This window comes from Corythoichthys intestinalis, chromosome 9 (genome assembly GCF_030265065.1).
Source record: "Corythoichthys intestinalis isolate RoL2023-P3 chromosome 9, ASM3026506v1, whole genome shotgun sequence".
Taxonomy (NCBI): Eukaryota; Metazoa; Chordata; class Actinopteri; order Syngnathiformes; family Syngnathidae; genus Corythoichthys; species Corythoichthys intestinalis.
In genome coordinates this window covers 55,577,182-55,604,650 of record NC_080403.1, presented here as the reverse complement: position 1 = coordinate 55,604,650, position 27,469 = coordinate 55,577,182, and the positions used below count along the sequence as shown (strand labels likewise).

General features: G+C 40.0%; 1 protein-coding gene across 4 annotated transcripts in view; it reads right to left on the bottom strand.

Moving 5' to 3' along the window:
* fer1l4 (fer-1 like family member 4) overlaps positions 1–27,469 on the bottom strand; it is a 66,161-nt gene that overhangs the window by 4,658 nt on the left and 34,034 nt on the right. For all 4 annotated transcript variants that reach the window (XM_057847046.1, XM_057847048.1, XM_057847047.1 and 1 more), the window contains exons 37-47: positions 21,548–21,679; positions 21,356–21,475; positions 19,758–19,885; positions 19,509–19,679; positions 14,424–14,578; positions 14,107–14,288; positions 13,964–14,049; positions 10,183–10,281; positions 10,006–10,123; positions 837–960; positions 247–539 (exon numbers count right to left, since the gene is read on the bottom strand). In XM_057847046.1, coding sequence (XP_057703029.1) covers positions 247–539; positions 837–960; positions 10,006–10,123; positions 10,183–10,281; positions 13,964–14,049; positions 14,107–14,288; positions 14,424–14,578; positions 19,509–19,679; positions 19,758–19,885; positions 21,356–21,475; positions 21,548–21,679 — 1,608 coding nt within the window. The remainder of the gene's footprint in view (positions 1–246; positions 540–836; positions 961–10,005; positions 10,124–10,182; positions 10,282–13,963; positions 14,050–14,106; positions 14,289–14,423; positions 14,579–19,508; positions 19,680–19,757; positions 19,886–21,355; positions 21,476–21,547; positions 21,680–27,469) is intronic.

The following is a 27,469-nucleotide window of genomic DNA, read 5'->3' as shown; positions in this document are numbered from 1 at the left end:
TAAATTATCCAATAAATGTTGTTCCACTTCACGATTGTGTCCCACTTGTTGTTGATTCTTGACAAAAAATTAAAATTTTACATCTTTATGTTTGAAGCCTGAAATGTGGCGAAAGGTTGCAAGGTTCAAGGGGGCCGAATACTTTTGCAAGGCACTGTACATAAAGGATTAATCTGACGAAAAAAAAACATTCCAAATGGATGAGACGTGCGTCTCCGTCACGGTAGATGAAAGAAATCGCGCGACCATGAGCAGGTGGACGTTGCCGGATGTGTCGGTGAACTGGACGTCCTCCTGCTTCAAGCGGGACCATTTGTCTTTGCCTTTCTTATTCTTGTTCTTCTTGTCCTTTTCTTGGGCGGCCTCACGCTCGTAGTCCTTCGCCGTCTTGAGTCGGGTGAGGGGCCACCAGCCTTTCAATTTTTTGGAACGGAAGATGGACGCCCGCGGGCCGGCGCGATCCTTGGCCATCTGCACCGTGCACGTAGACGCTGATTTGGCGCCGCGTACCATGTCGCTCAAGCGCAGCTCAATTGAACCTCGGGGAACACAAAAAAATACAGTTGTAACTTAAGATACGAAATTAATTCGTTCCGGAGTGGCTTTGATATCATGATTTTTTTCAAATAATGAATAGCATTTTACATTTGTACTTCATTCCAAACAGTGTTGTTTTCGTCAATGATGATTATAACGAAAATTATTTGTCGCCCAACAATTTTTTCTTGACGATAAAGAGACTATAATGAAAATTTGAAATATTATTCATTTATTAAATGCACCCCCCCCCCCCCCCCCCCCCCGCCTCCAAAAAAAGCACGCGGCCCGCAACTCACCGAGGAAGTCATTGGCCGAGATGCGGTCGTAGTCCCAAATCTGTAACGTGAGAACGGCCGGCTGGCGAAATTCGGACTCCTCCAGCGAGAAGAAGGACTCTTTGCGCTTGTACACCACCTCTTTCTAAAAACACACACATGGGCCATTTAAAAAAAAAAACAGTGGGCTAACTATACAAATAAGGAAAACAATTTTAGTAAAAATGGTTTATTTATTAAAACAATTCACTTGGTTTATATTATAATATGTACAGTGGGGCAAATAAGTATTTAGCCAACCACTAATTGTGCAAGTTCTCCCACTTGAAAATATTACAGAGGCCTGTAATTGTCAACATGGGTAAACCTCAACCATGAGAGACAATGTGGGAGAAAAAAAACCCCAGAAAATCACGTTGTTTGATTTTTAAAGAATTTATTTGCAAATCATGGTGGAAAATAAGTATTTGGTCAATACCAAAAGTTCATCTCAATACTTTGTTATGTACCCTTTGTTGGCAATAACGGAGCCCAAACGTTTTCTGTAACTCTTCACTCTTCGCTTGGTGTAAAGAAATCAATTGTGGGAGCAATTATTAGAAAATGGAAGACATACAAGACCACTGATAATCTCCCTCGATCTGGGGCTCCATGCAAGATCTCACCCTGTGGCGTCAAAATGATAATAAGAACGGTGAGCAAAAATCCCAGAACCACACGGGGGGGACCTAGTGAATGACCTACAGAGAGCTGGGACCACAGTAACAAAGGCTACTATCAGTAACACAATGCGCCGCCAGGGACTCAAATCCTGCACGGCCAGACGTGTCCCCCTGCTGAAGCCAGTACATGTCCAGGCCCGTCTGCGGTTCACTAGAGAGCATTTGGATGATCCAGAAGAGGACTGGGAGAATATGCTATGGTCAGATGAAATCAAAATAGAACTTTTTGGTAGAAACACAGGTTCTCGTGTTTGGAGGAAAAAGAATACTCAATTCCACTATACACACTATGAAGCATGGGGGTGGAAACATCATGCTTTGGGGCTGTTTTTCTCCAAAGGGACCAGGACGACTGATCTGTGTAAAGGAAAGATGAATGGGGCCATGTATCGAGAGATTTTGAGTAAAAATCTCCTTCCATCAGCAAGGGCATTGAAGATGAGACGTGGCTGGGTCTTTCAGCATGACAATGATCCCAAACACACAGCCACGGCAACTGTTGAGATAATTATCGAGGTTTGATTGATTAATCAATTTGCTTGGTTGGTTGATTGAATATTTGCTTGTGCTCATATATACCATAAATAACACATACTGCCATATTTTTCTTACTTATATAACCAGTAAATGATTATTGCTTGCTATACCAGGACGTAGTATAATGCTTAAGTGTTACAAAGAGTAAAAGAGGGTCGGGGTGACAATTGCTTTGCTTCATGGCGGCATCATTGCGTAACTAGACCTTCCGAGGCATCCTCAGCACCTGGCGTCTGGACTTTCGTCTAGACCTCCGAGGACATCTTCCAGGGCCACAGCGGTGCATAACTGGAAGTGTTTGGATTATTTTGCTGATTGTTTAACGTTGCATAACTAAAAGTGTCTGCATTATTTTGACTGTTTATATGATTGTTTTGATTGTTTACATAAGCTCTTGCTCCACACACGTGTATCACTTAATTCCACCTACATGCACACACATATCCAATCGAAAACCACATGGGTGTCGCCAGCTTGCTTTACCCTTCCCCTCAGGGCGGCATCAATCTTGTTCAGGGAAAACCCCTAAATAAAATACCAAGGAGGTTTTTTGTCCTTTAGATCAATCTTGGTGACTCACGAGTCACATGTTTGTTCTCCTTGGCCAAGAAAACTGAGTGTCTTCTCTCCTTATTTTTGGGTAATTTTACAATGTCTACCTAAGGATCTATTTTTGAACTTGACAGCAACAAAGGAGTGGTTTCATAAGAAGCATTTCAAGGTCCTGGAGTGGCCTAGCCAGTCTCCAGATCTCAACCCCATAGAAAATCTGTGGAGGAAGTTGAAAGTACGTGTTGCCCGACGACAGCCCCAAAACATCACTGCTCTAGAGGAGATCTGCATGGAGGAATAGGCCAAAATACCAGCAACAGTGTGTGAAAAGCTTGTGAAGAGTTACTGAAAAAAGTTGGCCTTTGTAATTGCCAACAAAGGGTACATAACAAAGTATTGAGATGAACTTTTTGTATTGACCAAACACTTATTTTCCACCGTGATTTGCGAATAAATTCTTTCAAAATTAAAAAATGTGAATCTGTTTTTTTTTTCCACATTCTGTCTCTCATGGTTGAGGTTTACCCATGTTGACAGATACAGGCCTCTCTAATATTTTCAAGTGGGAGAACTTGCACAATTAGCGGATGACTAAATACTTATTTGCCCCACTGTATTTCAATAGCACTTTTGATTGTTTTATTTTGTTATGCACAATAGTGGTCTAAGTGCAAAGTTGTGAACATCCATTAAACTTATCTATAGTTGAATTTGATACGTGACAAACAGTATTTTTTTTTTTTTTTTTTTAGGGTAGGGTCATAGGCTTAACCAAACGGGAGTTAGCCCATTGTAGCACTGAAAAATAAGGGAAAATGTGTGTAGGATCGCAAAATGTCCAACCAGTGTTGTTTTCGTCAGTGATGATAACGAAAATATTTTGTCGACGAACATTATTTTTCAAAATGATGACGTGAGTATGACAAGCTAAAAACGTGTCTCGGGAGACTAAAACACAATGAGACGGACAGTTTTTTGTCTGATGAGATGAGAATGAGATGAAAATTCGCCATAGTTTCCATCATAAGTTCACAATGTGTGACATTTTCTTATCCTATGTGTAGTTAGCACACGTCGTAGCAGTGTTTGGTGGTGTCACTCATGTGACGTGCTGACATGGCAAAGATGGAGTTAGCCCACTGATTAATCAAGGAAAGTGTTGTATGTGATCTGATCTCAAACTTTCCAACTTTGATTTCAACCGTTGTTTAGCCTTCTTTTTTTTTTTTTTAACAATATAGCAAAGATAGGAGTTAGCCCAGTGTTTCACTGATAAGTTTAGCTACATATGATCACAACTTGCCCAACCTTGATTTTGCCGAGTATTTGAGTGGAAAAATTGCTTATTTTGTTCATTTGCTGATCCTTTTTTTTTTTTTTAAACAAAATGGCAGATGGCGTTAGCCCAGTGTTCCACTCACTAATCAAGAAAAGTGCTGTATGTGATCCCAAAACTCTCCAAACTTGATTTCAACCAGTTTTATCTTTAAAAAATGGAGTTAGCCCAGTGGTCCATTGATAAATCTAGGTAAGTGCTAGGTATGATCACAACTTGCCCAATCTTCATTTCACTTGAGTATTTGAGTGGAAAAATTGTTTTTGTTGTTGTTGTTGTTGTTGTTGACTAAATGGAAAAAATAGCTAGCCCGGTGTTCCACTGATAAAACAGGAAAAAGTGCTGAAGTGATCCAAAACTCTCTAACCTTGATTTTAACCAGTATATGCCGGAAAACATAGACGCGACTGAAAAAGCACTTTCTTCTCTTGCACCCCTCTTGAAAAGAAACTGCTGTATTTTAGGCCAAAACAACTGTTGTGTTTAATAGAACAATATGTCTAGATGCTGCCATAGCGGATTCATGGCGCATTAAGCCCCCGAACAATTTGTAATTTGTCCGTTTTGCCCTGGAAAGCCCCGTTTACAGACGTCGCGCAACCACTTTTGTTTGAACCCAGCCATAAAACGAAGGTAGTTACTTATATTTATTATTCAAAATGTCTGTCGTTTTTAGCTTAGAATCGTTAATTGATGTCTGATATTTTGTTTAAAAAAAAATAAAACTTTAAAAAATTACTTGCATATTTTAAACTTTTAAACAAATTACGTCACAATGAAAAAATTGGTGTCAGTAAAAAAGACATATCTACCTCATAACTATCGCTTAATTGTATTTTTTTCATTACTGTCGCATTTTCTCCTGTATTTTAGAAGATAAATAATCTGTCCAAACAAAGAAAATAATAATAATATCTTGTTAAAATTAAAGATGTGGGTCCGATCACGTCATTTTCAAAGTATCGGAATTGGCAAAAAAATATCGGACATGCCTTTTTTTTAATATATATATATATATATATTTACATATATATATATATATATATATATATATTAGGGCTGTCAAACGATTAAAAATTTTAATCGAGTTAATTACAGCTTAAAAATTAATTAATCATAATTAATCGCAATTAATCGCAATTCAAACCATCTATAAAATATGCCATATTTTTCTGTAAATTATATATATTCTGTAAAATAAATTGTTGGAATGGAAAGATAAGACACAAGATGGATATATACATTCAACATACGGTACATAAGGACTGTAGTGGGCATTTCACTCTACTGTCATTTAAATCTGTCCATGCTGTCCTCACTCCGAAGCGTCTACTTTTTCCAAAGCTAGACAGTTAGTGAACGACGCCTTAATAATCAGACTTCTTCCTTTTTCATCTGATTTATTAATAAAATAGCCTCAAACCATTGTCCTCTTTAGACCGTCATAAAACTACAAAAAAAAAAGTACACAAGCATTGCATTAGCAACAACGTTAGCTTAGCACGCTATAAAGGTTCACTAAACATCAACAAAAAGCGTCTCATACAAAAAATAGAACATTTCGCTAACTAACATAATACGTACATTCTTTACAACAACCATACTTACGGACAAATCTTGTCCAAGGATCATATAAGCACAACATTACAACGTAGGCGTCAGCCCGAGACGTCGTGCAGCCATATTGAACTGGCAAGAAAAAAATAAACCATGTCGCAAAGCGACCACAAGAGTTCGCTGTTGTGCTGCAGCACAAAAAGCCTTGCTGTAAAACTTAACAAAAGGCAGAATACTGTCTGAGCGGGACATGTGCGTTAATTGCGTCAAATATTTTAACGTGATTAATTTAAAAAATTAATTACTGCGCGTTAACGCGATAATTTTGACAGCCCTAATATATATATATGTATATATACACTTTTTAATTAAATCGTTTTCTAATTGTATTTAACGTTACAGACAAAATGTCTTATACTCATCCAGAGTAGTTTTGGCTTAAAGTAGGGCTATCAAATTTATTGCGTTAACGGCGGTAATTAATTTTTTAAAATTAATCACGTTAAGTAATTAATGCATGCGCTGCATGACCCACTCACGCATTGTCACATTCAATCTATAAAGACGCTGTTTTACCTATAGATAGCGCTAAAAGGCAGAGTATAATGAGTAGAGAGAATTTTGACAGCCTTTGGAGCCATTTTTTATGTGGCTAAAGCCTTACAATACCTCTCTCAGCGATTGAATATAACTTGGGAATGTGGGGAAAAAAGGTAGTAGTTAATCATTTTCTTAACACCCTGTGTTCTTTCCCAACGCAGAGAAGATATATCAATTGGTAGCCCTACGCACAGTCATGGTTGCACTTCCCATCATGCATTTGGGCAGAACAGTTAAATGGCTACAGTATCATTTCCTGAAAGCTCAACAAATACACTAGATGGCAATATTTAGTCACAATATACAAAGTCACATTTATCCTTTAAGAATTACAAGTCTTTCTATCCGTGGATCCCTCTCACAGAGAGAATCTTAATAATGTAAATGCCATCTTGAGGATTTATTGTCATAATAAACAAGTACAGTACTTATGTACTGTATGTTGAATGTATATATTCGTCCGAGTTTTATTCATTTTTTTCTTAATGCATTGCCAAAATGTATATGATCGAGAAAAATTATCGGGAATGATTGGAATTGAATCGGGAGCAAAAAAAAGCAATCGGATCGGGAAATATCGGGATCGGCAGATACTCAAACTAAAACGATCGGATCGGGAGCAAAAAAAACATGATCGGAACAACCCTAGTTAGCACACATCGTAGCAGTGTTTGGTCGTGTCACTCATGTGACGTGCTGACATTGCAAAGATGGAGTTAACCCACTGATTAATCAGGGAAAATGTTGTATGTGATCTGATCTTAAACTTTCCAACTTTGATTTCAACCATTATTTAGCCTTCTTTTTTTGTAACAATATGGCAAAGATGGAGTTAGCCTAGTGTTTCACTGATAAGTTTAGGCAAGTGCTAGATATGATCAAAACTTGCCCAACCTTGATTTTGCCGAGTATTTGAGAAGAAAAAATGCTTATTTTGTTCATTTGTTGATCCTTTTTGTTTTTTTTTAAACAAAATGGCAGATGGAGTTAGCCCAGTGTTCCACTTATTAATCAGTAAAAGTGCTGTATGTGATCCCAAAACTGTCCAAACTTGATTTCAACCAGTTTTGCCTTTAAAAAAATGGAGTTAGCCCAGTGGTCCATTGATAAATCTAGGCAAGTATGATCACAACTTGCCCAACCTTGATTTCACTGAGTATTTGAGAGGAAAAATTGCTTTTTTTTTTTTTTTTTTTTGGTTGTTGTTGTTGACTAAATGGAAAAAATAGCTAGCCCAGTGTTCCACTGATAAAAGACAAAAAGTGCTGAAGTGATCCAAAACTCTCCAACCTTGATTTTAACCAGTATATGCCGGAAAACACAGACAAGACTGAAAAAGCAGTTTCTGCCCTTGCACCCCTCTTTAAAAGAAACTGCTGTATTTTAGGCCAAAACAACTGTTGTGTTTAATAGAACAATATGTCTAGATGCTGCCATAGCGGATTCATGGCGCATTATGCCCCCGAACAATTTTTAATTTGTCCATTTTATCCTGGAAAGCCTCGTTTACAGACGTCGCTTAACCGCTTTTGTTTCAACCCAGCCATAAAAAGCAGGGAATTATATTTATTATTCAAAATGTCTGTCATTTTTAGCTTAGAATCATTAATTGATGTCTAATATTTGGTTAAAAAAAAAAAAAAAACGACTTTAACAAATTGTTCACTTGCTTATGTTAAACTTTTAAACAAATTACGTCACAATGAAAAAAAATGGTGTCTGTAAATAAGTCACGGATATCTGCCTCATAACTATCGCTTAATTGTATTTTTTTTCATTACTGTCACATTCTCTCCAGTATTTTAGAAGATAAATAATCGATCCAAACAAAGAAAAATGGGGAAAAAAAGTTTAAAAGGGTAAATAAATGAAAAAGAACATCTCGACCACTCCTTGATGTCTGCGATTTCTGCATCACGACCCATGCTATATGACCATGTTTCACCCATAAAATCCCCCCAAAATCCGGCTGTGGCCATTCACATCTGTGTCTTGTCACTCGGTGATACATGCTACATGGAGTTTTTGGATCGAAAGAAGGTGTGTACGCGATAATATCTCGTTAAAATCATGGCGTCTTTAATTGTGCTCTCTCATGCTCTCACCTCCAGGTGTCCAGTTAGGGTTTTGCTGTTTAAAAAAAGTTTTGTTTTCCCTAAAAATGCCCTCCTGTTCAGAATTTCTCTTCCCCCAGAAAATTGAGATTTTAAGCTTTCCAATGATGTATCACACATGCATATTGGACAATTTTGAAATTTGGCCAAATTGGGGGTGCCAGAGCAGAACTTCAAATCTTTTCTTCAATTTTTTATTTTTTTTTTTCCAAATGGCAAAAATGGAGTTAGCCCAGCGTTCCACTGATAAATTTAGACAAGTGCTACGTGTGATTATAAACTGCCCAAGATTTATTTTAACCAGTACAGTGGTACCTCTACATACGATCGCTTCGAAACACGAACTTTTCGACATCCGACGTAAAATTTGACTCGCCATTTGTTTCTACATCCGACGACATGCTCGAAATACGACGACAATGGCAGCACCGCAGACGAATGCACGGCGGATTTTCTTGTGTGACAAATCAACACTGGTTTCAGAAAAGGTTGGTACAGGTGGTGAAACAAGGAAAAAGTTGACGCTTACCTTCTAAATGAAGATGCAAATGACAGAAAAATATGAGCGTAGGGTGGGCATCCGTGAAATGGCTCAACAATACATCTCCACGGTCCTCCTCCGACCATCGTTCGCCAGTCTTTATAAATTAAGCTGACAATTCTTATTGTGGTAACATCTCCAGAGAAATCGCCAACTTTGCCACGTTTTTATCATTTATTTCACAACTTATTCAAAACAAAAACACCTTCTGTCTGCCGCAATTGACGGTGTTCTCTAGAAAACATTCAAAGTGAAAGTGAAACTCAAGCTCACCGGTGTTCGGCCATTCCTTACTACGCAGCGAAACGTCCTACACAATGCTCAGGGCGCTTGCGCATGCATTCACACGCATGCGCACAACGGTTAGAGGCGGCGATTACTCACTATTTTGTTTTTATTTAGTTATTTAGAACCTTTTCACAGCCTCAAAGAGACTTTTTGCATGTATTACCCTCTCATACCTTTAACCATTTTGTTTTTTTGTGTTAGCTTTGAAGCAGTTGACCACATTAGTCACGTAGCGTTTTTAAACTGTCCTTATTTGATATAACTACATTTAAGTATTTTCTGCAGGCATTTTTTTAGTACCTTATTCCTGTATGCATCTAAACAAAACAAGTTTAGAGCGCACGGTAGTACTTTAGGTGTCAAATTCCACTAATGTAGGATATTTTGGCAGAACACCGGTCTGTCTCTGGCACGTTAGCCCCGCGGTGCGTTCAGGGTCAGCAAAAAACGTCCGCCACATTAGAACCCGATTCGTTACATTAATACAGGAATTATTATTATTATTATTCCGATTTTGATTTATAATTTATTTGTTTTGCTATGTGTAATTGCCATTTGTAATAGTACCAGCAGTATTTTTTTAAGGATTTAGTAAAGGTTTTTGGGCTGTGGAACGAATTAATGGAATTATAATGTATTCCTATGGGAAAATCCTGCTCGACATACGACCATTTCGACTTACAAACAAGGTCCTGGAACGGATTAACTTCGTATGTAGAGGTACCACTGTATTTAATTTAAAAAATGGCTGTTTTTGTTGTTGAAAAAAAACGGCCAAAATTTTGTTAGCTCATTGTTGCACTGATTAATCAGGGAAAGTGATGTATGTTATCAAAAACTGCCCAACCTTGATTCCAACCAGTATTTTAGTAGAAAATGCTTTTTTTTCTGCCAAAATGGAGTTAGCCCACTGTCAACCAGTAAAAGGACACGCACAGATTACCTCAGTGGGCAAGTAGTCAAAGCGGAAGACGAATCTCCAGTTGAAGTTTCCTTCTCCGGTGAGAGAGTTGAAGTGGACGTCCGTCTCCTGTTTGTCCCCCTCCATGCCCCGAATCCAACTGCAAAAGAGGGGCTCAGCGGCGAGTCGCCAGGAAAGTCGGGCGAGCGCTTCACTGACCCTTTCACGTAGATGTCTGACGACGGTTCGCCGGTGAAAGGATTGACATCGTCCAGGAAGACGTCGTCCGTGTTCCAGATGATGACACGCAGCTCGTGCCTGACGCCGTCAAAATGGACGTACGTTACACACATGCACCTTTTAGGAATACAGTATTTGCGGTTTAAGTACAACTAGTACTAGAGTACTAAAAAAGGGCTAGTGGACAAGGAGTGCCAAGATTATATGAATAAATCCTTAACTAAATATGTCTTTACACATAAAGTGGGGCAAATAAGTATTTAGTCAACCGCTAATTGTGCAAGTTCTGCCACTTAAAAATATTAGAGAGGCCTGTAATTGTCAACATGGGTAAACCTCAACCACGAGAAACAGAATGTGGAAAAAAAAAACACAACAGAAAATCACATTGTTTGATTTTTAAAGAATTTATTTGCAAATCATGGTGGAAAATAAGTATTTGGTCAATACCAAAAGTTCATCTCAATACTTAGTTATGTACCCTTTGTTGGCGATAACGGACGCCAAACGTTTTCTGTAACTCTTCACAAGCTTTTCACACGCTGTTGCTGGTATTTTGGCCCGTTCCTCCATGCAGATCTCCTCTAGAGCAGTGATGTTTTGGGGCTGTCGTCGGACAACGCGGACTTTCAACTCCCTCCACAGATTTTCTATGGGGTTGAGATCTGGAGAATGGCTAGGCCACTCCAGGACCTTGAAATGCTTCTTACGAAGCCACTCTTTTGTTGCCCTGGCTGTGTGTTTTGGGATCATTGTCGCTCTTGAATGGTTTAAATCTTACCTAAATGAACAGAGTTTTTGTGTGAAAATGGGCAATTTCATGTCCAAAAAGGCATCGCTTCCACATGGGGTTCCCCAGGGATCTGTTCTTGGCCCTCTTTTATTTTCACTTTATTTATTGCCTCTTGGTTCTGTTTTTAGAAAACGTGGTGTTTTATTTCATTTGTATGCTGATGACTGTCAGATCTATTTTCCATTGGCGCAAAATGGCACTTTCTGTCAACTTATTGAATGCCTCAACGATATAAAGTCGTGGCTCTCATGTAATTTTTTAAGTTTGAATGACAGCAAGTCTGAAGTCATGGTGTTCAAACCTAGTAGCCAGGCCTCCCTGAATGTTGACCTCGGTTCATTGTCTCCGTTTCTTAAGAATTATGTCAAAAATCTAGGGGTCCAATTTGATTCTGATTTTAAATTTGAGAAGCAGATTTCTTGTGTTGTTCGGGACTGTTTTTATCAGCTTCCCCAGATTGCTAAGGTGAAATCTATTGTTTCACGCTCTGATGTGTGAAAATGGGCAATTTCATGTCCAAAAAGGCATCGCTTCCACATGGGGTTCCCCAGGGATCTGTTCTTGGCCCTCTTTTATTTTCACTTTATTTATTGCCTCTTGGTTCTGTTTTTAGAAAACATGGTGTTTTATTTCATTTGTATGCTGATGACTGTCAGATCTATTTTCCATTGGCGCAAAATGGCACTTTCTGTCAACTTACTGAATGCCTCAACGATATAAAGTCGTGGCTCTCATGTATTTTTTTCAGTTTGAATGACAGCAAGTCTGAAGTCATGGTGTTCAAACCTAGTAGCCAGGCCTCCCTGAATGTTGACCTCGGTTCATTGTCTCCGTTTCTTAAGAATTATGTCAAAAATCTAGGGGTCCAATTTGATTCTGATTTTAAATTTGAGAAGCAGATTTCTTGTGTTGTTCGGGACTGTTTTTATCAGCCTCGCCAGATTGCTAAGGTGAAATCTATTGTTTCGCGCTCTGATATGGAAAAATTGATTCATGCTTTTGTCACAACTCAGCTGGATTACGATAATTCTTTGTATGCAGGTGTCGGTCAGGCGGCACTGGCCCGTCTGCAACTTGTACAAAACTCTGCTGCTCGACTCCTAACTAGAACCCGCAGGCGTGAACATATCACCCCAATTTTAGCATCTCTTCACTGGCTCCCGGTACATTACCGAATACATTTTAAGATATTATTATTTGTTTTTAAATGTTTGAATAATCTTGCCCCGCCATATCTGTCAGAACTGCTTCAGCCTTACAGTCCAACCAGAACCCTCAGATCAGCTGACCACCTGCTAAGATCAAGGCTGAAGCTTAGGGGTGACCGTGCATTTGCGGTGATGGCGCCCAGGCTGTGGAACCAATTACCACTTACTATTAGACAGGCCCCCTCACTTACGGATTTTAAATCACGTCTTAAAACATTTTATTTTTCTTCAGCTTTTAATGTGCAATGACAGTTTATGACCTCGTCTTTTATTTATTTTATTTTATGTGTTTGTTTTATCTTTCAAAGTTGACTTATTTTGCTGTGTTATGCTACGTAAAGCACTTTGGTCTCCTTGGCGGATTTTTAAATGTGCTATACAAATAAAGTTGATTGATTGATTGATTGATTGATTGTCATGCTGAAAGACCCAGCCACGTCTCATCTTCAATGCCCTTGCTGACGGAAGGAGATTTTCACTCATAATCTCTCGATACATGGCCCCATTCATTCTTTCCTTTACACAGATCAGTCGTCCTGGTCCATTTGGAGAAAAACAGCCCCAAAGCATGATGTTTCCACCCCCATGCTTCACAGTGGGTATGATGTTCTTCGGATGCAATTGAGTATTCTTTCTCCTCCAAACACGAGAAGCTATGTTTCTGCCAAAAAGTTCTATTTTGGTTTCATCTTACCATAACACATTCTCCCAGTCCTCTTCTGGATCATCCAAATGCTCTCTAGCGAACCGCAGACGGGCCTGGACGTGTACTGGCTTCAGCAGGGGGACACGTCTGGCCGTGCAGGATTTGAGTCCCTGGCGGCGCATTGTGTTACTGATAGTAGCCTTTGTTACTGTGCTCCCAGCTCTCTGTAGGTCATTCACTAGGCCCCCCCGTTTTGTTCAGGGATTTTTGCTCACCGTTCTTGTTATCATTTTGACGCTACGGGGTGAGATCTTGCATGTAGCCCCAGATCGAGGGAGATTATCAGTGGTCTTGCATGTCTTCCATTTTCTAATAATTGCTCCCACAGTTGATTTCTTTACACCAAGCGTTTTACCCATTGCAGATTCAGTCTTCCCAGCCTGGTGCAGGTCTACAATTTTGTCTCTGGTGTCCTTCGACAGCTCTTTGGTCTTGGCCATAATGGAGTTTGGAGTGTGACTGACTGAGATTGTGGACAGGTGTCTTTTTTACCGATAATGAGTTCAAACAGGTGCCATTAATACAGGTAACGAGTGGAGTCTCGTCAGACCTCGTTAGAAGAAGTTAGACCTCTTTGACAGCCAGAAGTCTTGCTTGTTTGTAGGTGACCAAATACTTATTTTCCAATCTAATTTGAAAATTTTCTTTAAACAATGTGATTTTGTTTTGTTTTTTCACATTCTGTCTCTCATGGTTGAGGTTTACCCATGATGACAATTACAGGCCTCTCTAATCTTTTCACATAGGAGAACTTGCACAATTGGTGGTTGACTAAATACTCATTTGCCCCACTGTACATACATACATACATATAATGTACTGTATATATGTCGTAATTATCGGACTATAAGGCGCACCTGACTAGCAACCACACCCGCACTGGCTATTAAACCGCAGATTTCAAAGGGTGTTCGTGTTTCTGGGGGGGTTATAGAAGTTTACTATCCCAAAATTGTGGTATTTGTATATTTTAATTTTCTGTTCTTCCATTGAATTCAGCCACAAAAAAAAGTTGTAGCACTAGATGCTAAATGCTAACAAAGACAGACTCACTGAACGGGCAATCTGGGCTTGATGTCCACAGCGGGCGGCGCCGGAACGTCCGTGGGGAAGATGTCCACCCACATGTGGAGGTAGCCCTGCGCACACACACGGCGTCACTGAGTCGAGAGAGGTCGCCGCCAAAGGTCGCCTACCTGCGGGAGTCCGGGTTTGTCCTGGTTGACGAGCGGCCGGACCTCCACGTGCTCGGGTACCAGCGCCTTGGCGGCGGGGAGGAACTCGCTCATGTCGTCCCAACGTCGCAGCACGCTGACGGCCGCGTGCTCCTCCGCTTCCTCCGCTTCCTCCAGCGTACGATCCGTCTTGTTCCAAAGTTCTGAATGGATTGGACATGCATCGCCATCAGTGGCAGTCAATAAGTTTAAAACAAATGAAATATAAACAAATAAAGAGCTCCTGCTCTTTAAACTCTTCAGTTGAGCTAACGCTACCATGCCAGATGAGGTCGTACCTTCCGGGACGGCGTCCGGTGGGATCTTGAAGATCTTGTTGAGGATTTTGACCTCAGTCATTCGATATTCAGGCGGCGGGATGCCGTTTGTCTTGCAGAGCTCGGACAGGATGACGGAGGGTTTTTTTGCGTCGCGCCACGCGTTGTAACCGTCCCTGCGGGCGGACAACACATAGGTGACTCTGAGCAAATGAACTTTCACCCCTCACGGAAAGATCAGCATTCATAAGCAGACCTCCCAGAATGAACTGAATGTCTTACTTTATCAATGACGGGCAATGAGTCCGTTTTGGGTCACTTTCTTGTCAATTTGAGGGCACTTAGGGATCACTTCTTATTAATTTTGGGTCACTTCCAGTAAATTTTTGATCATTTTCAATCATTTCCTGTTAATTTCAGGCCATTTCCAGGTTACGTACTGTTTTTTCCAATCGATTTTGATGAATTTCTGGGTCATTTCCTGTTGATTTTGCCCACTTTCTGGTGGTTTCTAAGGCATTTCCAGGTCACTTCCTCGTTTTTAGTCACTTCCTGTTGATTTTTAGGCATTTACGGGCTATTTCGTGTTGTTTTCAAATAACTTCCTGTTGGTTTTGAGACACTTACAGGTCATTTTCCGTTGATTTGGGGGCAATTGGGTCAATTACCAAGGGTGGATCAGTTGATACAAATCACTTTTGTAACCAGAGAAGGGTCATTTGACCCTAATTAGCATATCTTTTGCGAGCACTGAGGTCCTCATTGGTCATTCCTATTCACACTTGCAAAACCACAGGGTTGGATTGCTCCAATTAACATCTTGAGTGTTTGCAGGGCAGGGATGCCGTGGCTTTGTTGGACAGTGGACTGCTCAGGCAGGCAGTCGGGCGGACAACCTTTTTACATATTCCAAAAGGTGCAATTTACCTACTATGTACTGTATACTAAAGCTTGTGTTTGCTGTGACAAACAGCTGTTTGAGCTGCTGTGGAAAGTTTTTTGGTCAATGTGTTCTTCAACATAATAAACTGTGAACCTTGGCAACTGAATGTTGGACTTCTCAAAGTAAAATGGCTTGATTGGATTTGTCCTAGATGTTCTAACTAGGGTTGTTCCGATCATGTTTTTTTGCTCCCGATCCGATCGTTTTAGTTTGAGTATCTGCCGATCCCGATATTTCCCAATCCGATTGCTTGTTTTTTTTGCTCCCGATTCAATTCCAATCATTCCCGATAATTTTTCCGATCATATACATTTTGGCAATCCATTAAGAAAAAAATGAATAAAATTCGGACGAATATATACATTCATCATACAGTACATAAGTACTGTATTTGTTTATTATGACAATAAATCCTCAAGATGGCATTTACATTATTAACATTCTTTCTGTGAGAGGGATCCACCGATAGAAAGACTTGTAATTCTAAAAGGATAAATGTGACCTTGTATATTGTGACTAAATATTGCCATCTAGTGTATTTGTTGAGCTTTCAGTAAATTATACTGTAGCCATTTAACTTCTGCCCAAATGCATGATGGGAAGTGCAACCATGACTGTGCGTAGTGGTACCAAATGATATATCTTGTCTGCGTTGGGAAATAAAATAGGGTGTTAAGAAAAAGATCAACTACCACCTTTCTTCCCCACGATATTTCTAATTGTTGAGAGAGGGATTTAGCCAATTAAAAAAAAAAAAGCTTCAAAGGCTGCCAAAATTCTCTCTACTCATTTAACGTTGCTTGTTAACTATGTATACATAAAACGGTGCCATTATAGATTGAACGTGACAATGTGTGAGTGGGTAGTGCAGCGCATGCATTAACTGCGTTAAATGTTTAAAAGTTATTACCGCCGTTAACGCGATAAATTTGATAGCCCTAGTTTAAGCCAAAACTAAAGACTCTGGATGAGTAAGACATTTTGTCTGCAACATTAAATACAATTAGAAAACGATTTAATTAAAAAATATATATATATTAAAAAAAGGCATGTCCGATATTTTTTTGCCGATTCCGATACTTTGAAAATGACGTGATCGGACTCGATCGATCACATTTCTAGTTCTTACACTCAATTTTTCTAAAATGCAGACAGTCTGGTTTAGCTACAGTTCTGAATGCTAGTCGTAGTTTTATCCCACATGGCCTCCTTATCATTTTTAAACTAACCCAGGAGTTAACAAGTCCGGATTTGCAAATATTCAAGATGCTAATTGCAGCTATACACAGTGATAATACTGGTACTTCCAGTGTTAATGCACATTTTGCGTCACTTCCTGTCAGTTTTAGGGCAACTTGAATGTGAAAGAATATTTTATTCATGCTTATAAAACACATAACTGCTGTGATACTATATTCATTTGTGCTGTGACTGTATCCATGTTCGTGTGCTCTATTTCTTTGAACATAATACAAAGGGTTTCTGTGGACTGTCTTATCTGATTTTACTCCCCCTTGTACCAGCTAGCGCTAGTTTTCCAAGGTCGTAACCAGTGTTGTTAATCTTACTGAAAAAAAGTAATTAATTATAGTTACAAATTACTTCTCCCAAAAAGTAATTGCGTTAGTAACTCAATTACCTGAATGTAAGAGTAATTAGTTACTTGGCAAAGTAATTGGTGATAATTACTTTTTTTTTTCCCTCAAAAAAAAAACAAATTAAAAACAAAAAAACATTGGCCACACTATGTGAAGTTTTTTGTGAAGGTTTTTTGGTACAATTGGCCCGAGCCCAATTCTTTACCCTAATTTACCCTTTACCCTGAATCAACTGTTAAAAGTTGTTAAAATTGTTCCCATTATTGCATTAGTTCCCTTCTCTCTACTTTTGACATATGAAAGTTTTGAAACTGTTTCATCATTTAAAGAAAGATTCAAGTCAAGATTTTGCTGATTTAGAAGTATTTTAGATAAAAAGTTACTTAGGTTCGCTAGGAAGGTTCTCTACAACATAGCCGTCTTAAAAAGTCTACTGCTTTAAGATGGCGGCTGTTTACTAACGCATCTAGTGCCGTGTCTGTCATTTTGCATCTAGTTATATCTATATACAATACATGTGATATCTACCATGTCTACCATATCTACCATAACATGCGGGCGTAGTTTGAAGGCTATCGGCTACAACATGTATTATTGGAGCTACCTAGATTCGCGTTTGCTCGGCGTCACAACTTTCTTGCCTCCTCCCCATTCCTGACTGCTCTGTCGTCACGGTGAGTCCGTCTCCCTCAGACTTTTCGACCAACATAATAGACCCTACCCACGTGACGTCACAACTCCGCTCTCCTGAATGGTACCGCCCACTTGTCCGTCAAAACATAGTGTTAACCTGTTACGGCTACGTACATTTCTCCTATTTACGGCGTGTTTTTCTGCTCCTTAACATTAATAATCAAAATGGTGAAGGCGTGTGTGGCTGTTGGTTGCACTAACAGCGAAGATGGAAGGAGAGACTTGAAGTTTTACCGTATTCCGAGGGATCCAAAGAGGAGAGCGAAATGGACGGCTGCAATTCGATGTGAAAACTGGGCACCAAAAAATCACCATAGACTATGTAGTAGTCATTTTATATCCGGTAAGATGCATTTAAGATATACTTAGAGGGTTTTGGGCTGACAAATAACCACAATTAAGATCATTGCTAGGCTAATCGCCGACAACATACACGTATGTATGTAGTGAGAGTGCTATCGCTAAACCATATAAACATTGAAAGCCTTAACTCCATTGACAAACGACATGAAATACATTAGACTTGACAGTGGATGTTAGCAATAACAAAAGATTTTGAATTGAAAATTTCGTAACTCACCTTTCCAAGCACAAGATAGATTCCTGCCGAACGAGGACCTGTTTCACCCAACCAGCAACGAAGTATTTATAAGCCTCCAAGCTCTTGAAGTTTTTCAAATTTTCGTGGGAATAGGCTGATTTTGTGTGGACAAGATAATTGTAAATATCAGCGTAGCAGATGTCAGGCAGACAGGGCGAAGACAGTGGGTCGAAAAACATCGATTTGGGCATCAAATATGGATCTGGCGACTGTATAGAACGAAGCTTTTCCACATAACGCCTTTTATGCAACACATCCAGTGAGTTTACGGCATCAGAAAGCACCGGGTCTTCCATGAAATGCATTTTAAATTCCTCGATCAATTGAAAACAATGCTAATACAGAGACAAAATGACGGACAAGTGGGCGGAACCACACAGCGAGCACGTGGTTTTGTGACGTCGGTGGGTAGGGTATATAACGCATAGTAACGCATGCCTTTCCGTCCTCAGTAACGGTAACGGCGTTGCCAAGATGAGAAAAGTAATTAATTAGATTACCCACTACCGAAAAAAATAACGCCGTTAGTAACGCCGTTATATTGTAACGCCGTTATTAACAACACTGGTCATAACTCACGATGTTTTTCAGATGAAAATCACCAGAGGTGGGCTGTAATAAGTTTGGTTTTTGCTTTCATAGTAGGTATCGTTTTCATAGTAAGCAACGCCCTTTCAACAAGTATATGTACACCCTTGACTTGTCTATCCTCTTTGTACTCCTGCGTGTTCACAGCATCTGGCTGGAGCACACCATTGTACCCTAGATATACAGTATATCTTGTGTTCTATAAAGTCTTCGAAGCAGGCAATCCTTGGCTGTGTTGATTCATTTCTCATTTGAGCTATCAAGGAGACACTTGTCTTGGAGTTGAAAATTGAATTTCCCTGACATTGAGGAAGTTTTAGTTTTCGGGGTAAAAAATAATGACCATCAACAGGTGATTTTTAGCAGGGCTGAGTTGAAAATCAGTAGGAGAGAACAGAAAAATATTTTGTGGAATTTGAACGTCCACTGGATATGAACTACTGAAAATATAGGAAGACGTTTTGGTCAAATTTGGGTTGAATTGTACATTTTTGCCAAAAGCTAGCTAATAGCTTTTGTGCGCCTTGATTTTGTGTGTTTTTTTTTTTTTTAATGAGTGAATCAAGTGATTTGGACAAAACTGTACGACAAGTTGCTTTTAAACCATTTAAAATGTTTTTGCATTGGAAATGAACTAGGCCTTTTTTTGCAAAAAAAAAAAAAAAAAATCAGTTCGCACTAACGCATCGTAGTAGAGGGCCAGACCGCAGGTGGCACGGTGTCGGGTGTAGAAGCGGTTCTCCAGGTCCACTCGGGTTTCACCGATGAGGTCGTCGGCGCCCACCAGGTCGTGATCCATCACTCGGATCAGAACTTCCGTCTCCAGGGGGAATGACACTGTCAGCTCAAACACCCTGAACAAAAATAAAATGAAATCTATCTATTTTTATCTATTTAAGTTTAAAAAAAAAAAAAAAAAATGGTATACGTACTCTCCAAAGACGGGGTTGAGTTGTTTGGGGATATAGCGGTCCTTGGTGTCTTGAGACTGCGTGCCAATGCGGATCACCAGATATGGGTCGGATTTGCCATTGGGGTCGTTGGGCGCCAGATTGGTGGCCTGTAAAACCCAAGAAGGCGAAGTAGGACAAGAAGATATAGTGGAGGAAATAGAAGAAGAAATTTGAAAAAGAAAATCGCCATGCATTTCTAATGGTCCATTCACTTCCAATGGGGAAAAAAATGTCCCAATATCAACAAGAAGTGACATAAAATTTTTAAAAAAAAAAACAAAATCTACAGGACGTGTCCCTCAAATACCCTAAAATCAAAAGGAAATTATCCAAAATGCATAAGGAGCAACCCCAGATTGTCCAAAATGTACAGGATGTGACCCAAAATTAACAGGAAGTGACACCCGAGTAACTGTCAATGGCAGCCAATGAGATAACAAGGAAGTGATTGAAAATCTACATGAAGTAACCCTAAAATGCCCCAAAAAACAACAACAGTAAGTGATCAAAAATGTACAGAAAGTGACTCTGAAATGCTCCAAATTGGATGATTTGGTAACCACCAAATCAACAGGGAGTGACCTGGAAATGCCCCAAACCAACAGGAAGTGAAAAATAAACAGGAAATGACCCAGAAATGCCTTGTAATCAACAGGAAATGATCCAAATGTACACAAAAGTGACCCCAGAATTCGCCAAATTTGATCAGAAGTGACCCCAAATTAACAAGAAGTGACCCAAAATCAACAAGTTGTGACCCAAAAACAATAGGAAGTGACCTGAAAATGCCCCAAAACAACAGGAAGTGAAGAGCAAACAGGTAATGACCCAGAAATGCCTTCAAATTAACAAGAAATGATCCAAATTGTACAGAAATTGACCCCAGAATGCCTCAAATTGGACCAGAAATGACCCAAATTAAACAGGAAGTGACCTGGAAATGCCCCAAAACAAACGGAAGTGTTGAAAAAACAGGAAATGACCCAGAAATGCCTTAAAGACAACAGGAAATGATCCAAAAGGTACAGAAAGTGACCCCAGAACGCCCCAAACTGTACCAGAAGTCACCCAAAATCAACATGTTGTGACCCAAAAACAACAGGAAGTGACCTGAAAATGCCCCAAAACAACAGGAGGTGAAGAATAAACAGGCAATGACCCAGAAATGCCTTAAAATTAACAAGAAATGATTCAAAATGTACAGAGATTGACCCCAGAATGCCTCAAATTGGACCAGAAATGACCCAAAATCAACAGGATGGACCCCCAAATTCAACAGGAAGTGACGTGGAAATGCCCCAAAACAAACGGAAGTGTTGAAAAAACAGGAAATGACCCAGAAATGCCTTAAAGATAACAGCAAATGATCCAAAATGTACAGAAATTGACCCCAAAACGCCCCAAACTGTACCAGAAGTCACCTAAAATCAACAGGAAGTGACCCAAAAATCAACAGGTGATACGCAAGTGCCCAAAGACCAACAGGAGGTAACCAAAAAATGCCCCATCATTATCAGAACGTGGCCAAAACTCTCCAAGCTTCTTACGGAAAACTAGCAATAAACTCTTATGTCTACCTTGACGACGTAAATCCGAATCAGCAATTTGAGCGGCGAGTTCTGCGGGATCCCTTTGGTGATTTGGCTCTTGGGATCGTCTTCGTTGTCCGAGTCCATCGGGTAGACCAGGAAGGAACCCTTAGGAGAAAAACCGGAGACGTTGAAAATAAAACAAGGACGATAGAAAGGAGACGGGGCGGATCGGAGCACCTTGTATTTTCCCATTAGACGCTCCTCTTCTTCTTCGGCATCCTCGCTGATGGCTTGGCCTTTGTGCAGCGGGAATATCTTTAGCCAGTCTTGAAATTGACGGAATTCTGACTCCAAGTCGCCTGCGTACAACTGAACAGAAAACGAGGAAAATGTCTTCACTTGTAATCTGAGTGCAAAACGGCAGTTTCAGACCAAAATGGCTGACGTCCTGTACTCTCAATTTCGGCGAGACAGCAGCGGAACGGCCTGCCGGCGACGCCATCTTTTTCCCTTATCACATCACATCAAAATGGCAGACTTCCTGTTCCATTTCTGGCATGGGTTTTTGAGAGTTTTTTTGTGCATCCTTTTGTGATAAACGTGTACTCCAAATTACATTTTGATGAGTAAAACTAGTGTTGGGGGCTGATTTTTTTTTTCTAACTTTCTAAACCTCACGTCTAAGTGCAAAATGGCTGTTTCAAACCAAAACGGCAGACTTCCTGTTCTATTTGCAGTATGGGTCTGAGTTTTTGGGGTGTTCTCCCAATTTCATTTTGGTTGGTGAAACTGGTGTCAGGGGCTGCTTTTTTTCCTAACTTTTTAGGCAGCGCATTTGAGTGATAAAATGGCTGTTTCAAACCAAAATGGCAGACTTCCTGTTCTATTTGCAGTATGGGTCTTTGAGTTTTTTGGGTGTTCTCCCAATTTTATTTTGGTTGGTGAAACTAGTGTCAAGGGCTAATTTTTTTTTTAATTCAAACTTTTTCAGCAGCACATGTAAAATAATTGTTTCAAATCAAAATGGTCGACTTCCTGTACCATTTGCGGCATGTGTCTTTGAGACTTTTTTGTGCATCCTTTTGTGATAAACGTCTACTCCAAATTTCATTTTGACTGGTGGAACTGGTGCCGGGGGCTGATTTTTTCCTAACTTTATAAACCTCACATCGAAATGCAAAATGGGCGTTTCAAACCAAAATGGCCGACTTTCTGTTCCATGTGTGGCATGGGTCTGACACTTTTTGGTGTGTCCTCCAAATTTCATTTTGACTGGTGAAACTGGTGTCAGGGGCTGATTTTTTCCTAACTTTCAACGCATCACATCTAAAGTGTAAACTGGTTGTTTCACATCAAAATGGCAGACTTCCTGTTCCATTTCTGGCATGGGTTTTTGGGAGTTTTTTTTGTGCATCCTTTTGTGATAAACGTGTACTCCAAATTACATTATGATGAGTAAAACTAGTGTTGGGGGCTGATTTTTTTTTTTTCTAACTTTCTAAACCTCACGTCTAAGTGCAAAATGGCTGTTTCAAACCAAAACGGCAGACTTCCTGTTCTATTTGCAGTATGGGTCTGAGTTTTTTGGGTGTTCTCCCAATTTCATTTTGGTTGGTGAAACTGGTGTCAGGGGCTGCTTTTTTCCCTAACTTTTTAGGCAGCGCATTTGAGTGATAAAATGGCTGTTTCAAACCAAAATGGCAGACTTCCTGTTCTATTTGCAGTATGGGTCTTTGAGTTTTTTGGGTGTTCTCCCAATTTTATTTTGGTTGGTGAAACTAGTGTCAAGGGCTAATTTTTTTTTAATTCAAACTTTTTCAGCAGCACATGTAAAATAACTGTTTCAAATCAAAATGGTCGACTTCCTGTACCATTTGCGGTATGTGTCTTTGAGACTTTTTTGTGCATCCTTTTGTGATAAACGTCTACTCCAAATTTCATTTTGACTGGTGGAACTGGTGCCGGGGGCTGATTTTTTCCTAACTTTATAAACCTCACATCGAAATGCAAAATGGGCGTTTCAAACCAAAATGGCCGACTTTCTGTTCCATGTATGGCATGGGTCTTTGACACTTTTTGGTGTGTCCTCCAAATTTCATTTTGACTGGTGAAACTGGTGTCAGGGGCTGATTTTTTCCTAACTTTCAACGCATCACATCTAAAGTGTAAACTGGTTGTTTCACATCAAAATGGCAGACTTCCTGTTCCATTTCTGGCATGGGTTTTTGGGAGTTTTTTTTGTGCATCCTTTTGTGATAAACGTGTACTCCAAATTACATTATGATGAGTAAAACTAGTGTTGGGGGCTGATTTTTTTTTTTCTAACTTTCTAAACCTCACGTCTAAGTGCAAAATGGCTGTTTCAAACCAAAACGGCAGACTTTCTGTTCTATTTGCAGTATGGGTCTGAGTTTTTTGGGTGTTCTCCCAATTTCATTTTGGTTGGTGAAACTGGTGTCAGGGGCTGCTTTTTTTCCTAACTTTTTAGGCAGCGCATTTGAGTGATAAAATGGCTGTTTCAAACCAAAATGGCAGACTTCCTGTTCTATTTGCAGTATGGGTCTTTGAGTTTTTTGGGTGTTCTCCCAATTTTATTTTGGTTGGTGAAACTAGTGTCAAGGGCTAATTTTTTTTTAATTCAAACTTTTTCAGCAGCACATGTAAAATAACTGTTTCAAATCAAAATGGTCGACTTCCTGTACCATTTGCGGCATGTGTCTTTGAGACTTTTTTGTGCATCCTTTTGTGATAAACATCTACTCCAAATTTCATTTTGACTGGTGGAACTGGTGCCGGGGGCTGATTTTTTCCTAACTTTGTAAACCTCACATCGAAATGCAAAATGGGCGTTTCAAACCAAAATGGCCGACTTTCTGTTCCATGTGTGGCATGGGTCTTTGACACTTTTTGGTGTGTCCTCCAAATTTCATTTTGACTGGTGAAACTGGTGTCAGGGGCTGATTTTTTCCTAACTTTCAACGCATCACATCTAAGTGTAAACTGGTTGTTTCACATCAAAATGGCAGACTTCCTGTTCCATTTCTGGCATGGGTTTTTGAGAGTTTTTTTGTGCATCCTTTTGTGATAAACGTGTACTCCAAATTACATTTTGATGAGTAAAACTAGTGTTGGGGGCTGATTTTTTTTCTTCTAACTTTCTAAACCTCACGTCTAAGTGCAAAATGGCTGTTTCAAACCAAAACGGCAGACTTCCTGTTCTATTTGCAGTATGGGTCTGAGTTTTTTGGGTGCTCTCCCAATTTAATTTTGGTTGGTGAAACTGGTGTCAGGGGCTGTTTTTTTACTAACTTTTTAGGCAGCGCATTTGAGTGATAAAATGGCTGTTCCAAACCAAAATGGCAGACTTCCTGTTCTATTTGCAGAATGGGTCTTTGAGACTTTTTTGTGCATCCTTTTGTGATAAACATGTACTCCAAATTTCATTTTGACTGGTGAAACTGGTGTCAGAGGCTGATTTTTTCCTAACATTCTAAGCATCACATCTAAGTGCAAAATGGCTGTTTCATGCCAAAATGGCAGACCTCCTGTTCTATTTGCGGCATGGGTCTTCGAGACGTTTTGGTGTGTCCTTTTGTGCCAAACAATTTATTCCGAAACCCATTTTGATAGGTGGAACTGGTGTCAGGAGCTGATTTTTTTTCTAACTTCCTAGGCAGCGCATCTGAGTGCAATAAATGTCTGTTTCAAACCAAAATGGCAGACCTACTGTTCCATTTTCAGCATGGGTCTTTGAGACTTTTTTGTGCGGCCTTTTATGCCAAACTGTCAGGAATTTGGGCAGGTAGGTGGCGTGTGGCCCCAATTGCAGGGAAAGAGGTGATGCCAACAAAAACAAAGCGCAAAACAAAGGCTGTGATGATCCAAAGAAAGTTCAGAGGCAAACAAAACTGTTACTAACAAAAGACTGGGTATCAAAAACTTACTGAGGAACACAAGGGCTTCGATGGCGAAAACTGTGGAGAACAAACGCTGACGAGCACATGGGCATTGACATAGACTTTGACGATGACGCAGCAAGGAGTGAAAAGAAAATGGGAGCTTATATACACACACGCGGACAAGGGGTAACGAGACAACGAGGAACAGGTGAGCACAGGAGGATGCAGGTTGGAGGATACACTAGGAGCAGGCACACAGGTGAAATCAATGGGCAATCACAGGGACAAGTCACACTAGGAGAAAACAAACACAAAACCTAACACCAAACATGTATTCCAAATCCCATTTTGATGGATGGAACTGGTGTCAGGGGCTGATTTTTTCTTAATTTATAAGCATCACATCTAAGTGTATACTGGTTGTTTCAAATCAAAATAGCTGACTTCCTGTTCCTTTTCTGGTATGGGTCTTTGAGACTTTTTTGTGCGTCCTTTTATGCCAAACATGTATTCCAAATCCCATTTTGATCGGAAGAACTGGTGTCAAGGGATGTTTTTTTTTTCCCTGGCTTTCTAAGCATCACACCTAAATGCTAAATGGCTGTTTCAAACCAAAATCGCAGACTTCCAATTCCATTTGTGGCATGGGTCTTTGAGACTTTTTTGTGCATCCTTTTGTGATAAGCATGTACTCTCAATTTCATTTTGATGAGTGAAACAGGTATCAGGGGCTGATTTTTTTCCCCCCTAACCCCCTTAGCGCATTTGAGTAATAAAATGGCAGTTTCAAACCAAAATGGCCGACTTGCTGTTACATTTGCGGCATGGGACTTTTTTTCTGCGTCCTGCCATGATGGACTTATCCTCCCAATTTCATGTTGATTGCTGAAAGTGGTGTCAGGGGCTGTTTTTTTTTCTAATTTCCTAAGCACTACATGAATGTTTCAAACAGGAAGTGACCTGAAAATGCCCCAAAACAACAGGAAGTGACCTGGAAGTACCCTAAAACAACAGGAAGTGATTGATAAACAGGAAATGACCCAGAAATGCCTTAAAATAATCAGGAAACAATCCAAAATGTACAGACAGTGACCCCAAAATGCTCGAAATTTTTATCAGAAGTGACCCAAAATCAACAGGTTGTGACCCAAAGTCAAAAGGACGTGACCCATAAACAACACAAAGTGAACCGGAAATGCCCAAAAAACAACAGTAAATGATCCAAGATTAACAGAAAGTGACCCCAGAGCAGGGATGGCGTTAACCGAATATTTTCCGTCGTTGACCAGTTTTTTAAAACGGTGACGGAAAAAACTGAAGTCCGTCCGTCATTTTGACAGGTTGCAATTCACACCCCAGACCACAGGGTGGCGAGTGAGCATATTAATTAGCTATTGTCTCTCTTAATGCATGACGTCGTTGGCTATTCTTTCAGAATATTGTAGCGTCACCGGGGTCTGGCGGCAGCACCGTGATTGACACATCAACGCGAGGTTCTTATTGGTGCACCCGGTGTGCCAGCGCGTCATCCAATTGGTGGACTAGAATGCCGCCTGTGTACAGACCCCAATCACATGACGTCACAAGTCACAACTCCGCCCCACTGACTGGAGCCGCCGTATTGTGTGTCAGCTCGTCGTGTTTACACATTACCGCTACGTACATGCCTCCTATTACGGCGTGTTTTTCTGCTCGTTAACATTAATAATCAAAATGGTGAAGGCGTATGTGGCGGTTGGTTGCAGTAACAGAGAAGATAGACAGAGAGACTTGAAGTTCTACTGTATTCTGAGAGACCCGAAGAGGAGAGCGAGATGGACTGCTGTAATTTGACAAGAAATCTGGGCACCAAACGATCACCACAGACTATGTAGTAGTCATTTTATATCTGGTCAGATGCATTTAATATATATTTAGAAGATTTTGGGCTGACAACCACAATTAAGATCATTGTGTGACGTTGGTGATTGGGGTCTATATAGTTGCCTCTTTTTCTTTGGGGGCGGAGTTGTTGTTTTGTTGGTGTTGTTGGCGGTAAGCAGAGAAAAAGAGGGAGAAAAATACCACGACTTCCGTGTCTAATTTTTCGCCGCCAAGCAAGCGTTACAATATTAATTAAAAATGAATGAAAACTAAATAATATTGAATATGTCATCATTATCATTTTAAAAAATTTAAGTGACGGGTAAAAATAGATTATGACTGGATTTTTATGACCGTCAGTCAAAATGACAGACAACGAAAATGTCTAGCGCAACCT